The sequence below is a fragment of the Vicia villosa genome, linkage group LG4 (genome assembly GCF_029867415.1).
Source record: "Vicia villosa cultivar HV-30 ecotype Madison, WI linkage group LG4, Vvil1.0, whole genome shotgun sequence".
Taxonomy (NCBI): Eukaryota; Viridiplantae; Streptophyta; class Magnoliopsida; order Fabales; family Fabaceae; genus Vicia; species Vicia villosa.
In genome coordinates, this window is record NC_081183.1 from 60,054,439 (window position 1) to 60,070,711 (window position 16,273).

The 16,273-nt window shown below is 36.1% G+C and overlaps 2 protein-coding genes and 1 long non-coding RNA gene across 3 annotated transcripts; all 3 read left to right on the plus strand.

The window, feature by feature from the left end:
- The first annotated feature begins 1,354 nt into the window (after positions 1-1,354).
- Positions 1,355-3,799, plus strand: LOC131597263 (zinc finger protein GIS2-like). The gene is made up of 3 exons (XM_058869970.1): positions 1,355-1,555; positions 2,000-2,128; positions 3,755-3,799. Exons 1-3 carry the CDS (start codon positions 1,355-1,357, stop codon positions 3,797-3,799), a joined length of 375 nt encoding a protein of 124 aa, XP_058725953.1.
- Positions 3,800-12,118: 8,319 nt separating this feature from the next.
- Positions 12,119-13,025, plus strand: LOC131599193 (uncharacterized). Its single transcript, XR_009282621.1, has 3 exons — positions 12,119-12,398; positions 12,542-12,822; positions 12,907-13,025. It is a non-coding gene; the product is annotated as an uncharacterized LOC131599193 (long non-coding RNA).
- A 1,380-nt stretch (positions 13,026-14,405) lies between these two features.
- Positions 14,406-15,981, plus strand: LOC131599194 (uncharacterized). Its single transcript, XM_058871641.1, has 5 exons — positions 14,406-14,962; positions 15,057-15,256; positions 15,340-15,504; positions 15,590-15,694; positions 15,929-15,981. Exons 1-5 carry the CDS (start codon positions 14,822-14,824, stop codon positions 15,972-15,974), a joined length of 657 nt encoding a protein of 218 aa, XP_058727624.1. The 5' UTR covers positions 14,406-14,821; the 3' UTR covers positions 15,975-15,981.
- Positions 15,982-16,273: the final 292 nt, after the last annotated feature.

A 16,273-nucleotide genomic window follows, 5' to 3' on the forward strand; every position in this document is an offset into this window, starting at 1 on the left:
TTGAATATAAGAGGGCAAATTTTGGGGCATGACAACTAGTTGTGTGTTTTTTGAAATTGTCTGAATATGATACAATTGGGTGAATGATATAACTATGACGTGTTATTATTTATGATGCAATAATATTTGTTAATTGCGATGAGACTCACCCTTACATGTTGTTATTTTCTGATTGAGGTAGCGGCTTTTCGAATTGGTGAGGATTAGCTCGTGAGTCAGTGCGTTTTAGTTTAGCGTCAGGTGTCATGCTCTGATATAGTGTAACACTGGGGAACATGATGTTTTGAGTTTATGTTTTATAACTCTAATTGTTTGTTTTGAGTTTGAAGGGATAGAGTTTTAAAAGATGTTAAACTTATCCGTATGGTTTAATTTCCGTTGTGTTGGCATGAATTGTTATGTATTATGATGAATTTCTCAGTGAACGTATGGCAATGACATTTTATATTTGTTTTAATTATGAATTGTGGCACCCTTGTTTTCATGTTACTCTGAAATATTTATTTAATTGCCGCGAGGTTTAGAAGGGTGTTACAATAGTGGTATCAGAGCATAGTCGGTCGTTGTGACCAGAGTTTTGTGTCAGTCTTCCTTGTATATGCGACTAGTGCGGGTTAAACACTGTCGATACTTTTCTGACTAGATTGTTTGTGATTTAAGCAGAGCAATGGTTGGAAGAGGTGGAAGAAACGACGATGCTATTGCTGAGGCTCTGGGCATGATTGCTAGTGTGCTTGGAGGAAATGCAAATGGAGCTGGGATTGGTGCTGACTGGCAATTGGGGAACTTTCAGAGGGACAATCCTCCGTTGTTCAAGGGCACGCATGATCCCGAAGGTGCTCAGAAGTGGTTAAAGGAGATCGAGAGGATTTTCAAATTCATTGATTGTGCTGAAGATCTGAAGGTGAGGTATGGTACACATATGTTGTCTGAAGAAGCTAACGACTGGTGGATGGCCAGTAGAGATGAACTTGAAGCGGATGGTGTTGTAATTACTTGGGCGGTGTTCAAGAGAGAATTCCTGAGAAGGTACTTTGCTGAAGATGTTCGGGGCAGGAAAGAAATCGAATTTTTGGAGCTAACTCAAGGTAATATGACGGTACCAGAGTATGCTTCAAAGTTTGTTGAGTTGGCGAAGTACTACGTTCACTACAACAATGATGAAGCTAGTGAATTCTCAAAGTGTATCGAGTTTGAGAATGGCCTTCGTGATGAGATCAAGCAAGGTATCAATTATCAGAGGATTCGAAGATTTGTCGATTTGGTGGACTGTAGCAGAATCTTCGAAGAGGATAACCTTAAGCTGAAGTCATCTCACTCTCGCGAGTTGGTTGACAAGAAGGGTAAGAAGCCTATGGACAGAGGTAAACTATATGGTAGAGGAGATCCTAAAGCTAGTGATTGGAGGAAGCCTAGTGGGGGAGACTGCAGTGCTTTTGTCAGGTGCTACATTTGTGGCGAGATTGGACATCGTAAGAATGATTGCAAGCTTGACCAGAAGAAGTGTTTCAAGTGTGATAAAGTGGGCCATGTTGCAGCTGATTGTAAGAAGAAGGTTGTGACTTGCTACAACTGTGGTGAAGAAGGTCACATTAGCCCACAGTGTCCTAAGCCAAAGAAGAATCAGTCTGGTGGAAAGGTCTTTGCTTTGTCTGGGTCAGAGACTACTCCGGAAGATCGATTGATTAAAGGTACCTGTTTTATTCATGGCACACCTTTAGTTGCAATTATTGTTACTGGAGCAACACATTTATTTATTTCATTAGATTGTGCTAAAAGATTGGGATTAGAAATATCTGATATTAATGAAAGTATGATTATTGACACTCCTGCGTCGGGTTCAGTAACTACTTCATCTGCTTGTTTGAATTGTCCGGTTGATATTTTTGGTAGAGAATTCGGAATGGACTTAGTGTGCCTCCCATTGAAACAACTTGATGTAATCCTGGGAATGAACTGGTTAGAGTTCAACCGTGTTCATATCAACTGTTTTTCAAAGACGGTGTTATTTCCTGAAGCTGTTAGCGCTGAAGATCTAAACATGACTGCTAGACAGGTGAATGAGGCTATCGGAGATGGTGCAACAGTGTTCATGTTAATTGCACTGATGGACTTGAAGGAGAAAGCGGTAAGTAGAAAACTACCAGTGGTATGTGAATTTCCCGAAGTTTTTCTAGACGATGTGAACGAATTGCCACCAGAAAGAGAAGTGGAATTTGCTATTGATTTGGTTTCGGGAACTAGTCCAGTGTCGATGGCACCGTATCGTATGTCGCAGTCTGAGTTGGCTGAACTAAAGAAACAGTTGGAAGAATTGCTCGAGAAGAAATTCATTCGCCCGAGTGTTTCTCCGTGGGGTGCGCCTGTGTTGCTAGTAAAGAAGAAAGAGGGTTCGATGAGGCTGTGTGTGGACTACAGACAATTGAACAAGGTTACTATCAAGAATCGGTATCCACTGTCGAGGATTGATGATTTGATGGATCAGTTGACTGGAGCGTGTGTATTTAGTAAGATTGATCTGAGGTCTGGGTATCACCAAATGTGAAAGACGACGATATTCAGAAGACTGCCTTTAGAACGAGGTATGGACATTACGAGTATTCGGTAATGCCGTTTGGAGTTAATAATTCACTTGGTGTTTTTATGGAGTATATGAATAGGATCTTCCATCCTTATCTCGATAAATTCGTAGTGGTGTTTATAGATGATATCCTGATATATTCTAAGGATGAGGAAGAACATGCGGAACATCTCAGAACTGTGTTAGAGCTGTTAAGAGAGAAGAAACTTTTTGCTAAATTGTCGAAGTGTGAATTTTGGTTGGAAGAAGTTAGTTTTCTTGGACATGTGATTTCTAAGAATGGTATTGTTGTTGATCCTACAAAGATAGAAGCGATATCTCAGTGGGAAGCTCCAAAATCAGTGTCAGAGATTCGTAGTTTTCTTGGTATTGCAGGGTACTACAGAAAGTTCATCGAAGGATATTCAAAGCCAGCATTGTCGTTAACTAAGTTGACAAGAAAGGGTCAAGCGTTTGTTTGGGATTCGAAATGTGAAGAAGGATTCCAAAAGCTGAAGAGAAGGTTGACTAGTGCTCCTATCTTGATTTTGCCGAATCTGACAGAATCGTTTGTGGTTTATTGTGACGCATCATTGATGGGTTTAGGTGGTGTATTGATGCAAAATCAGCCGGTGGTAGCTTATGCGTCGAGACAACTCAAAGTGCATGAAAGGAATTATCCGACTCGTGATTTGGAGTTGGCGGTTGTGGTTTTTGTTTTGAAGTTATGGAGACATTATTTGTATGGTTCGAGATTCGAAGTATTCAGTGATCATAAGAGTTTGAAGTATCTCTTTGATCAAAAAGAGCTTAATATGAGATAGAGGAAGTGGTTGGAATTTCTTAAGGATTATGATTTTGGTTTGAATTACCATCCTGGTAAGGCGAACGTTGTTGCTGATGCGTTGAGTAGGAAGTCCTTGCACATGTCAATGCTAATGGTGAAGGAATTGGATTTGATTGAACAATTCAGAGACTTGAGTTTCGTGTGTGAAGATACTCCTAATAGTGTTAAATTGGGTATGCTAAAGCTGACTAGTGGTATTCTTGAAGAGATTAGAAAAGGTCAGAAAACTGATGTTAAGTTGATTGACAAGATGACTTTAATTAACCAATGTAAAGGCGCTGAATTCAGAATCGACGAGAATGGTATATTGAGGTTTGGTGATCGAGTTTGTGTTCCTGATGTTGCAGCGCTTCGAAAGAGTATCCAGGAAGAAGGACACTGTAGTGGATTAAGTATTCATCCTGGTGCTACCAAGATGTATCATGATCTGAAAAGGCTATTTTGGTGGCCTAGAATGAAGAAAGAAATTGTTGAGTTTGTGTACTCTTGTTTGACGTGTCAGAAGTTAAAAATTGAGCATTATAAGCCATCTGGGTATATGCAACCGATGTTTATTCCTGAGTGGAAGTGGGATAGCATATCAATGGATTTTGTTTCTGGTTTGCCGAGAACTGTTAAGAATTGTGAAGCTATCTGGGTTATTGTGGACAGGTTGACGAAGTCTGCACATTGTATAATGAGAAGCTGTTAAGAATGGAGAAGCTGGCTCAATTGTTAAGAATGGAGAAGCTGGCTCAATTCTGTATTGAGAAGATAGTTAGTCTACATGGTATTCCTTCGAGTATCGTGTCTGACAGAGATCCGAGATTTACGTCTAAGTTCTGGGAAGGTTTGCAGAAGGCTTTGGGTACTAAGTTGAGATTGAGTTCTGCTTATCATCCGCAGACAGATGGGCAAACCGAGAGGACGATTCAATCGTTGGAGGGTTTGTTGTGTGCTAGAAAAATGAGGTATGTTTTCGAGGACGAAAACTCTTTTAGTGGGGGAGAGTTGTAACACCCGTAATATTTTAATTTTAATTTAATTAGGAAATTGAATTAATAATCATAATTATTATGAGTTTTATGAAAATAATTGGAAAAGGAATAGTTTATAGCATTGGGCCATGTGAGAAGTTAGTAAGCAAGGGGGTGTTGTGTAGTAAAGCCCTTTACTAAACTAAAATATTATTTTTCATAAAATAATAAGGAATTGGGAAAGAAAGAAAGGAACGTGATAGAAGATCTGAAGGTTTGGAACACGAAGAACGTAAAGAGGAACGAAAGAGGGAGAGACCAATCAAAAACTCTTGGCTAAGGTAAGGGGGGACTCTCCGGTTAGCATCTATTATCGCATTCTTAGATGATAATATTGATTAGGGATGTCGTTTGAGTCAATTGGTTTGTATGTTAGGTTAGGGATGTTATAATTGATGAAATTGCATGAATTGTTGGATAAATAATGTGTGGTTTTGATGTATGATGATGTATGATGATGTATGATGATGTATAATGATGTAATTTGTGATTGTATGACTGTAACTGGTGTTTAGAGTCGATTTTGGGGCTTGAATGTGTGAAATCGCAGGGTCTGTCGCAGACTTGAGAATATGCGAAATCACAGGTCCGCTAAGCGGTGGGGGGTCTGCTAAGCGGAGGACCTGACCTAGCTAGTTTCTGTGTTGGGTCGCTAGTGGTTCGCTGAGCGGAGGTCTGAAGGCAGTTTGCTTCTGCCTCACGTCGCTAGTGGTCCGCTGAGCGGACCTTGTTGTGCAGAAAATTGTCCAAACTTGAAAATGACATATCTTTTGAACCGTTGGCCTGTTTTGAGTGTCGTTTTGAGTATGATAGACCTCATATCATAACCTATGTGTTTAAGTGAAGAAATGAGGTGTAACTTTCGATTATTAATGAATCATGATTTATTGCTTAATGAATGTTGTATTGTGCATATAAGTGATGAAATGTGATAATACATACTATGTTGAAGTAATAATTCTCATACCCCAAATTTTGCCCTAAGGTTTTTCATTTAATCCATTTGCATTAGCATATCAATTCATCTACATCTAGAATAAGTTTCAACTTCACACATTGCGTTTCAAATTAGTATGAAATTCGCAATTAATTTGTCATCATTTTATTTTTATTTTATTTTGCGTCTTTTGTTAATTGAATTAATAGTTAGGATTGTTGTTATTGAAATTAATATTTTGTTTAACAATTGAACTAATTATTAATTAAATTGGCATTGTAAATAATATTTGTATTTTTATCTTACTTAAATTTGCATAAAAAAATATATTTATAATAATAGTGATAGTAATATAGTGAGTTTTGTTACATTTGTTTATGTGACTCTATACATCATTAAAAACAAAAAATATATAAAAAAATAAAAACGACAAAAGAAAAAATTTCTGGTCTGCTTTGCTCTTGTATATGCAAAGGCCCTCCATCATAATTCATGTTTCATGATACATCCATTTGTGATACACGAATATGGTATACCTGAAAAAAATCAGAAAAACAAAATTCAGAACCATAATCCTCCTCTACCTTACAAGGACCTGCATCAATAGTCCAAGGATGACATTGAAACAGGTATAACAAAACTGCATCAAAAAAGCAAAAAAAAAACAGATCACCAGAAGTGTTCAAACCCTTTAATTTCCCCCCAAAATGACACCAATCTAGCTATAAAAAGGGGATTTTCACAATTGGAAAGGAGGAGGAAAAAACTCTGCTAAACTCTTCACAAAATTACCTTCAACCTCAATGTTCTTCAGCCCTGCATATTCGCTCATACCACCTCCACCCTCAAACCGAATCTCAAAACCGTCACACTCACGCCCTCAAACCATAACCCTCACCGCAAAACAACCCCAAAACTCTGTTTCAGAACCTCCACTGAACACAGATAATCTTCATTCACTTCCTCACCCAAAAATAAACCCACATAACATAAACCTCCCCCCTTAAGCCTAACAGAATCGCAACAAAAACACAGGAATCAACAGCAAACCCAGCTCACACACCAACCAAAAACGCACAAAACCTCTCACGCAGACCCTCGTTCACGCACATAAACCTCACTTCACCACACCTCTGATTCACCTTCATACAAAACCTTAACCATACTCAGCACCTAAACCAAATCTCAGCGACCTCACCCAACCAAACCACATCGCCAAAACGCATAGCAGAAGACAATATAACACAACTCACGGCATCAACTAATACAATCTCAGAAACAACAAGAAGAAGAGATTGAGCACATAAGCAAATCGGAGAAGAGGTATACCTGAGTTCTTCCTTTTGTCGATTTGTTGTTTTGTTCGTCGTTAACTTTCAATGGGACTTGTAATTTGTAACCAAGATCAATATTGAAAAGGGGTTTTAGGGATTGATTTAGGACTGGGTATATTTTGTTTGCTTATTATCTGTATTTGAACCGAGTAGAATCGCGAGCTGAGAGAACCAGAATCGTATGCGAGAGAAATCGCGAAATTGTTGTTGTTTATTGTTTTGTTAAAATCGAAATAGAGAGAGGAAGGAGAGCGTATGGTACGGTATCAAGGAAGAGGACAAGTTTGGTCTAGGGTTTTTTGTGTGGGGGGCGATTGTTTTATTTTTTCTCAAACCGGGTATGCAATGTGGACCTCATTGGGCTAACCCGGTTCATTTACTCCTTTTTTGTATAAGCCAATAACATTGGGCCATAGCTCTTGCGGCCCAGCAACTCATGTTGCTATGAACAGGGCCCATCGCCCCAACTTCTTCAAACCCTCCTTTTTGTTTTGATTTCAAATATTTTTAGCCTAATTTTCAATAAGTGGTTTTCATAATAAAAATTCTCAAAAAAAAAGAAGTAAAGATCATGTTTATTTTAAATTCAAAATTATTTTCAAAAAAATAAAAATATTCAAATTCATTATCTCATTTTTCGCCCAAGCGCGAAGTCTTTTCATTGCCCAAGTCCAAATTTCACCCAAGTGTGAATCTCATTTCAAAAATTATCTTTTCCGCCCAAGTGCGATTAGACCCATTTCATAAACCCTAAAACGCTTGATCCAACGTCAAGTTGTTAATCTTATTTTTAACTATATCAAAGTGATCAAGTGACAAGAAGTGAACACCTCTTGAATACCTTTGGTCCTTTGAATCCCTAATATAATTAATGCTTTTCTAAATCAAATCAAAGTGATCAAGTGACAAGAAGTGAACACCTCTTGAATACCTTTGGTCCTTTGAATCCAACATATAAATTAAAACCCCTTTCTTAATCAAATTAAGAGATCGAGTGACAAGAAGTGAACACCTCTTGAAGACCTTTATCTTTTGAATTAAAATACATTAATCAAATCAAGAGAACAAGTGACAATTGGTGAACACCTTTTGAATACCTTAATCTTTTGAATTAAAATTCATTAATCCAAACAAGGACAACAAGTGACAACGGGACTCGCTCCTGTTGAATACCTTGGGTAGAGGACGCGCTAGGTGAATACCTATGCTCAATCCTTTACGAAAAGTCCGTTAATATCCTCTTTTACCAATGTGGATAACAAGTGACAATTGGGATCGCACCCTTTTGAATATCTTGGGTGAATAACGCGCTAGGTGAACACCTATGCTCAAACTATTCACTAAACATCCATCCTAAAATCAATCAACAAACTTGTAGTTCTTTTGAACTACAATCGCTCTGATTCTTCCATTGAAGATATGTAGGCACAAGACGCAATGTCTTGGCGAGGAAACTAATAAAAATATATATAATTTTGTAGCCCCGAACTACGATTGCTCTGACTTTCCCATTACACGAGGGAATACGTAGGCACAAGACACAAACGTCTTGGCGAGCATAATAATAAAAAAATCTTTCCTTTTTTCTCCCTAATAAAAAAACCAAAAACATGTTCTTTCTCTCAATAGAATAAATGTAGACTTAAGCTAACTTTCAATTGCGAAACAACTAAATGGGTCCCATTGAGTACGATGGAGGTAAGGGGTGCTAATACCTTCCCCTTGCTTAACCGACTCCCGAACCCAAAATTTGGTTGCGAGAACCATCTTATCCATTTTTGGCATGTCCACTGGGTTTTATCAATATTTTCCCTTTCCCATTGGAATAAATAAAATTTGGTGGCGACTCCGTTTGTTCAATTCGTGGCGATTATTTTTTGAACTGCGACAATAATCATGTGATGATTTATTGGTTGTTTGACGATGATGACTAGATAATATTTGAATGACGTTAACATATGTAAACATGCTTTGATGATGATGATGATTTGAGTATTGGATGATGTTACTCATGGACTTGACGATGGTATAAGTATGTTCATATATGTTTGCATTCATTCATAATCATTTGTTGAGGCTGTATCCATGATGATGTGTTGGATCAGTGAAAAGCATGATTCTCATTGTGCGGAATCTATACCGGCAGGGCCGTATCTTGACGATGTTGGATCGGTCGGTGAGTTATTCCCATTGATGATGTTTGGTACCACATGCATAGTGTCAGTCATTACATATGCATGATTTTCATAACATAATTGAATGTGTTTCAGTGTTATGAATTGATGATGTGCTAGTTGTGTGTTTGTTGAAATTGTCTGAATATGATACAATTGGGTGAATGATATAACTATGACGTGTTATTATTTATGATGCAATAATATTTGTTAATTGCGATGAGAATCATCCTTACATGTTGTTATTTTCAGATTGAGGTAGCGGCTTTCCGACTTGGTGAGGATTAGCTCATGAGTCAGTGCGTTTTAGTTTAGCGTCAGGTGTCATGCTCGGATATAGTGTAACACTGGGGAACGTGATGTTTTGAGTTTATGTTTTATAACTCTAATTGTTTGTTTTGAGTTTGAAGGGATAGAGTTTTAAAATATGTTGAACTTATCCGTATGGTTTAATTTCCGCTGTGTTGGCATGAATTTTTATGTATTATGATGAATTCCTCAGTGAACGCATGACAATGACATTTGATATTTGTTTTAATTATGAATTGTGGCACCCTTGTTTTCATGTTACTCTGAAATATTTATTTAATTGTCGCGGGGTTTAGAAGGGTGTTACAACAATTGGATCGAGGATATGATCAATGATATTAGACTAGAGTCTTTTTAGCATGCTCATATGTACGATACTTTGTGAAATGACAATGAAAAGCCGTTGTATCCGGGATGCTCTAACTTCACACGGTTATATGCAGTGTTGAGATTGTTCAACTTGAAGGCAAGAAATGGATGGACGGATAAAAGTTTTACAGAACTACTTGAGTTATTATGTGAAATGCTCCTTGAAGGTAACAATTTTCCAAATCGTAACTACGAGGTAAAGAAGATATTGTATCTGATATGCATGGAGTACAAGAAAATACACGCATGTCCTAATGATTGCATATTATACCGAAATGAGTATGAAGAGTTGAAGGATTGTCCCACATGCGGGAAATCACGTTTCAAAGTGAAAGATGGTGATTTTAATAATGATGAAAACACAAAGCGTCCTCCTGCAAAGGTGTTGTGGTATCTTCCAATAATTCCAAGGCTCAAAAGATTATTCTCTAATGGAAACGATGCAAATAATATTTTATGGCATGCGATTGAGAGGGAACATGATGGACAACTTCGTCATCCAGCTGATTCTTTGCAATGGAATAAAGTTGATGATTTGTATCCGGATTTCGGTAATGAAGCAAGAAACCTTAGACTTGGACTTGCTACAGATGGAATGAATCCATATGGAAACTTAAGTAGTAATCATAGTTCATGGCCTGTTCTTTTAATCATCTATAATTTGTCTCCTTCGATTTGTATGAAACGAAAATATATTATGTTATCTATGATGATTTCGGGTCCAAAGCAGCCAGGAAATGATATAGATGTTTATCTAAGTCCTTTGATTGAGGATTTGAGAATGCTTTGGGAGGAAGGTGTTGATGTGTTTGATGGCTATTCCAATGAGAATTTCAAGATGCGTGCAATGTTATTTTGCACTATCAATGATTTTCTTGCATATGGAAACTTGTGCGGTTATAGTGTTAAAGGACTTAAGGCGTGTCCTATATGTGAAGATAAGACATGCTTTCAACAACTAAAACATGGAAAGAAGACGGTGTACCTTGGGCATCGAAGATTTCTCAAACCTAATCACCTATATCGAAGGTTGAAAAAAGCATTTAATGGAGAGCAAGAGAATGGAATTGCTCCAAAAGCATTAACAGGAGAGGAAGTTTATGTACGTGTGAAGGACGTCAATGTTTTATTTGGAAAGGATATTAAAAAGCCACTCATACAAATATATGGAAGAAGAGGTCGGTGTTCTTTGATCTACCTTACTGGTGCAATTTAGATGTTAGACATTGTATCGATGTGACGCATGTGGAGAAAAATGTGTGTGATAGTGTAATCGAAACACTTCTCAACGTTTAGGGAAAAATAAAGGATAATGCGAATGCTCGTTGTGATATGATTGAGATGGGTATATGACAACAATTAGCTCCACTGTCAGCAGGTAAGCGAACATATTTACCTCCAGCTTGTCATACTTTGTCAAAAGATGAGAAAAGAACCTTTTTTGAGTGTCTATGTAGCATAAAAGTGCCTCATGGTTACTCTTCAAATGTCAAGAGTCTTATCTCAATGAAAGATTTGAAATTGGTTGGTATGAAGTCTCATGATTGTCATGAATTGATGCAACAACTATTACCAGTTGCTATTCGGGGCATATTACCTAAAAAGGTTAGAATTGTCTTAACTAGGCTTTGCTTGTTCTTCAATGCTATTTGTAGCAAAGTCATTGATCCTAAAAAATTAGATGACTTGGAAAACGAAGCTGCTGTTAACTTTTGCCAACTGGAGATGTATTTTCCTCCATCTTTTTTTGATATCATGGTTCACCTAATTGTTCATCTAGTGAGGGAGATTAGATTGCGTGGTCCTGTTTATTTGAGGTGGATGTATCCAGTTGAGAGATATATGAAGATCTTAAAAGGGTATGTGAAGAATCAACACCGTCTTGAAGCATCTATTGTTGAGAGATACATCACAGAGGAAGCTATTGAGTTTTGTTCTAACTACATGTCTGAAGCGGATGCTATAGGAATTCCTTAGTCTTGTCGTGGTGGAAAATGTGGAGGTATTCGGGGTTTAAAGCTTAAGAGCATGGGCCGAGTGGAAGTACTTTGAGCTCAAATGTATATATTGAATAATAGTGATGAAGTTCTACCTTACATTTCTGCTCACAAAAACATTTTCAAAGAAACATTTCCTCGAATGAATGAAAAATGGGCATTGATTGAGCATAACAAGACTTTCTTAAAGTGGTTTAAAGAGACCATTTTAGATGACAATACATGTTCTGAAACATTAAAAGTTCTAGCAAGGGCTCCTAAATTTGATGTCATAAGTTGGACTGGCTATGATATCAATAATTTTACATTCTATACAAAGACCCAAGATGACACTAGTACTATGCAAAACAGTGGGGTTATGGTTGTAGCCGAGTCTATGCACTTCTCTAGTTCAAAAGATAAAAATCCTGTTATGGCATCAATACCTTAATATGGGGTCATAGAAGAGATTTGGGATATCGACTTCATTACATTTAAAGTGCCTATGTTTAAATGTAAATTGGTTGACACAAAAAAATGGTGTTAAAATTGATGAATTTGGGTTTACATTGATGGACCTTAGAAAGGTAGTTTATACGGATGAACCTTTTATTATGGCATCTCAAGCAAAACAAGTGTTTTATGTTAGGGACTCTTCTAACAAAAAGTGGTCAGTGGTTCTTAAAGGTAAAAGCAACCACAGACCTAACGATAATGAGCATACAACACTAGATATTTATGAGACACCTTCTTTCTCACAACGGGTGGCAATTTTTGTTGAAGATACTATTGGTGACGATGTGTATGCCACTCGTGATGATCATCAAAAAGGAATATGGAAAAATGTTCAAACATTACAAACTTAGTTAAGAATTGGTAATTTTTGATCTAAATGTGCAGTTTTAAGTAATTTTTTTATTGTTTCATGTACAGTAGTTTTGATCCAATAATTTATTATATTTCATATTATTGAGCTTTAATTGTTACTAACCATTATTATGTTTTTTCTCTCTAAACAGACACATGGGTGATGTATCAACTCCTTCTCAAATTGGGTTGAATACTCAATCAACCAAAAAAAGGGAAGAGGTTGCACTCGAATGAAAAAGTTGCAGCTTTTGGCTGCACGGGATGAGAGAATATTGATTGATTTCAATTCAGATGGACATCCTATAGGGGAACTTGCAAAAGATTTCAAGTATCACGTGGCTTGTCTTGCTCGAGAGAAAATTAGTATTCTGTTTAATGAGTGGATAATGTTGGTGATGAAGACAGAAACGAAATTTGGAAAGGACTTAAGGTAATTTTAATTGTGTTTGTCAAAATTGTACATAACTTTAGTTTTTTGATGTGTACTAAATTTTCTATTTGTTGTGTAACATAGCAAATATGGGATATTCCTAAAAGTGATCTTGTTGATAAGAAAACAATGATATATGCGGGCGAGCGTGGGAAGGCCTTTAAAAAAGCTTAACAAGTAGATATTTAAATAATGGAACTAAGACTAGCGTGTCTGCTGCTGCTGATTACCGTTATATTGATGAAGAACTGTGGAAGGATTTTGTTAAGTCGCGAGAGGACCCTTATTTTTTGGTTAGTTAGCTTTACTATTTAGTTCATCAATTAACTAATTTACTTTATTATTTAGTTCATCATTCAACTAATTTTTATGTACTACCTAATATGAGTTATTGTGTTATATAATAGGAGAAAAGAAAGAAGAGGCAGGAGGCTCAATCTTATAATAAATATCATCATAGATTGTCCCAAGGGGGGTATGCTTTGCTTGAGAAAAATATGATGGCAGATAAGTTAAAAGAAAGACAAGAAGCGGCTGGAGGATCAGAGGTTCCACCGCCATCTCCACCACAACGTCATGAGAAGTGGAAGAGAGCCCGACTAAAACCATCAGGAGAGTATACATCAGAAGACACAGGGGTTGTTGCTGAAAAAATTGTAAGTAGTTTTACTTTGTTTTGGTATGCATCATTTCAATTCAACATGTGTATATTAAGTTTAGATAACTTTAGATATGAGTGTGCAAGTCATTCCTCTAAATATTCATTCAAAAATATTATCACATTGATATGTGCTCATTCAATGTTTGACAACTTCAATCTATTGAAATTTTGTAATTTTTTACATTGAATTTTGCTGGCGAAATTCTTAAGCCTGCAAAAGGTACAAATAAATGTTCATCCTTGTGAATTTAACCTATATAACTATCACAATTTTCAAGAACTTTTCACAAGCTTTTAAATAGAAGAAATTGTAATACTGAGTATGTGTAATGTATAATAGAAATTGGTGTATATGATTAAGAAAATTAAGGGATAAATATAGAATTTATTACTTCAACTTTTGGAGAATGATTCTCAAAACAGAAGAAATTTATAGTTGACAAAATGGATTATGACAAAATTTATTGATGGTGGTTTACTTGTACCCCATATCATTTAAGATTTAATTCTAAGTGATGTTGCCACGTCATCACTAAATTTATCCAAGAAACATGATGAATTAGAAATGGAAGCAAATTTATTAAAGGTTATATTCTTAGTATGAAAAATCTGAATGTTAATCTTCATTTTGAAAAAGAAATGGAAGCAAATTTATTAAAGGTTATATTCTTAGTATGGAACTCTGAATGTTACTGTTCATTTTGAAAATTAATTATTAATGTTGATAAAGACCGAAAGAATATAAATACCAGTGAAACTAATGATATACAAATGAATTGATATATATATTATAGTATACCAATGTATTGATATGTTTTTGACTAATATGTTCCCCTCTGATTTTTGTAGGGTGCTCTAGTATCAGAAGGGACCTTTGTCCAACAAGGACGACAAGATATTTTGACAGAAGCTACAGGGCGTGGTGAGCACCCTGGTCGTGTTCGTGTTGTTGGTCGAGGTGTGGGGATTCGACAATTCTTTGGATCTCATTCTCGTAAATGTTCATATACTCTGCCCGTTATGAATAAAGACCAAATAGAGACCATAAAGGCTGAGCTTACTAAAGATATTAGAGAACAAGTGATGCGGGATATATCATCTTTGCCAGCTTTCTCTCAAAAATACCCAAATGATCCAGTTTGTTCTCCTAATACCACTCTACAATATGCGAGCGCAAAGGGTAGTTGTTCAGGGGTGCCTTATATGCCAGATGATGATGATGAAGGTGATATTCCCGAAGAGTGTGAATTGTATATTGACGGAAACACTCATGTAGTGGCATATGCTAATGTGTATAGGTTGGGGCCGAATATACATAATTAGGTGTTGAATACTGATATGGTGAGAGTGTCTATTACCAAGGTGATATATCCAAATGCTAAAGTACTTGTGCCCACGGGTGAGGTTACGACGGTTGGTGATGCCCCGAATACTTTCATTCAATGGCCGAAAAGACTTTTGCAACTTACTTCTAATAAGGTATTAATTGCATTTATTATTCTCTTTTTACATGATTGAGACATTTTAAATTTGTTGTCTAATATTTTATCATATTTCACATGTTCGATATAAGAAATATGATCCCCCTCCGAAAAAGTCGGAACCTATATGTCAAAAACTGGTGGTAAAGGCAATGTACATGGATCAAACTTTGAAGTTTAATGGTGAATCCGGTGGGAAAAATGCCTTTATAGAGCTCCCTAGAGAAGACATTGTAGACTTTTATATGGGTACAAAAGAATTAGGCATCACTATTTTGCAAGTGTGGCTCGTGTAAGTATATTTTATTTGTAAATTTATTAACTTATTATTTACTTGATTTTATTTATAATGTAAATAACTTTCATATGTTATAGATATCTACACCGCCTCGGTATGGAGTTGGGCAACAATACCGTTTATGGATTTATGGATCCGCATTTAACTCATAGTCAAAATGAGCGCGGTAGTGTTCAGTCCTACATACAAAAGAAGATGTGTGATTATATGAAAGAATGTTACCTTGCTCCTTATTTCAACAAGTAATAATTTTTTTCTTGTTATAGTCAATCGCTTATAATTGATAGAAATTTATTTAACACAATAAAGTGTATTTTACCCTTGTAGTCATCATTGGCAATTGTTCATCATTAATCCTCAAAAGTTTGAAGTAGCCTTTCTATGTTCATTGGGAAAGAAGCCAGACAAAAAAATCTATGACATTGTTGAAATGTAAGTAGATACTGTATTTTTCAATTAATTCAACTATGTTGTTTGTGTTTATCATCTCAAAACCATGATCATCCCAGTTTTTGTGAAAAATTGTCTTTTTCCCATTGGAAGGAATAGAATAGGATTGTGCTAGTACTATTATGATTTATGGTTTGTCATTTTTGTTGCAACTTTATCAAATATTTATGGGTTATGAAATAGATGTAGGTATCTGATTTATTTTTCTAATTCTAGGAAAACTGTAGAGCTTTGGGTGCTTATAATAAGTTACAACGTGTGAGAAAGCAGAAGAAAGTAGAATGGTACTATCCCACCATAAGTTGTTAACTTTATATTTAAATGAATAATTCCATATATATATATATATATATATATATGGGGAGGGATCAAATTACACCCGAAGAGTTACACCACGAGTTACACTCGTTCAATAACTACATTTCGAATTAATATTTTTTAAATTCAACCGTTGGATTTAAACATAATATCATATAGATCATACCTATAAAGTTTGAGCTTAATCTATAATGATTTACTATACGATCAAGATATCCAAAGATTAACGTCAAAATGAGCTTT

What these genes read in the sequence shown, in the direction of transcription:
- LOC131597263 (XM_058869970.1), top strand. Translation starts at nt 1,355, where the DNA reads ATGGACAGAGGTAAACTATATGGTAGAGGAGATCCTAAAGCTAGTGAT. An exon ending in CAGCTGATTGTAAGAAGAAG is followed by an intron (nt 1,556 to 1,999) that starts GTTGTGACTTGC and finishes TGTTTTTCAAAG; the next exon opens with ACGGTGTTATTTCCTGAAGC. An exon ending in TGGACTTGAAGGAGAAAGCG is followed by an intron (nt 2,129 to 3,754) that starts GTAAGTAGAAAA and finishes CTGATGTTGCAG; the next exon opens with CGCTTCGAAAGAGTATCCAG.
- LOC131599194 (XM_058871641.1), top strand. Translation starts at nt 14,822, where the DNA reads ATGGTGAGAGTGTCTATTACCAAGGTGATATATCCAAATGCTAAAGTA. An exon ending in TGCAACTTACTTCTAATAAG is followed by an intron (nt 14,963 to 15,056) that starts GTATTAATTGCA and finishes GTTCGATATAAG; the next exon opens with AAATATGATCCCCCTCCGAA. An exon ending in ATCTATGACATTGTTGAAAT is followed by an intron (nt 15,695 to 15,928) that starts GTAAGTAGATAC and finishes TTCTAATTCTAG; the next exon opens with GAAAACTGTAGAGCTTTGGG.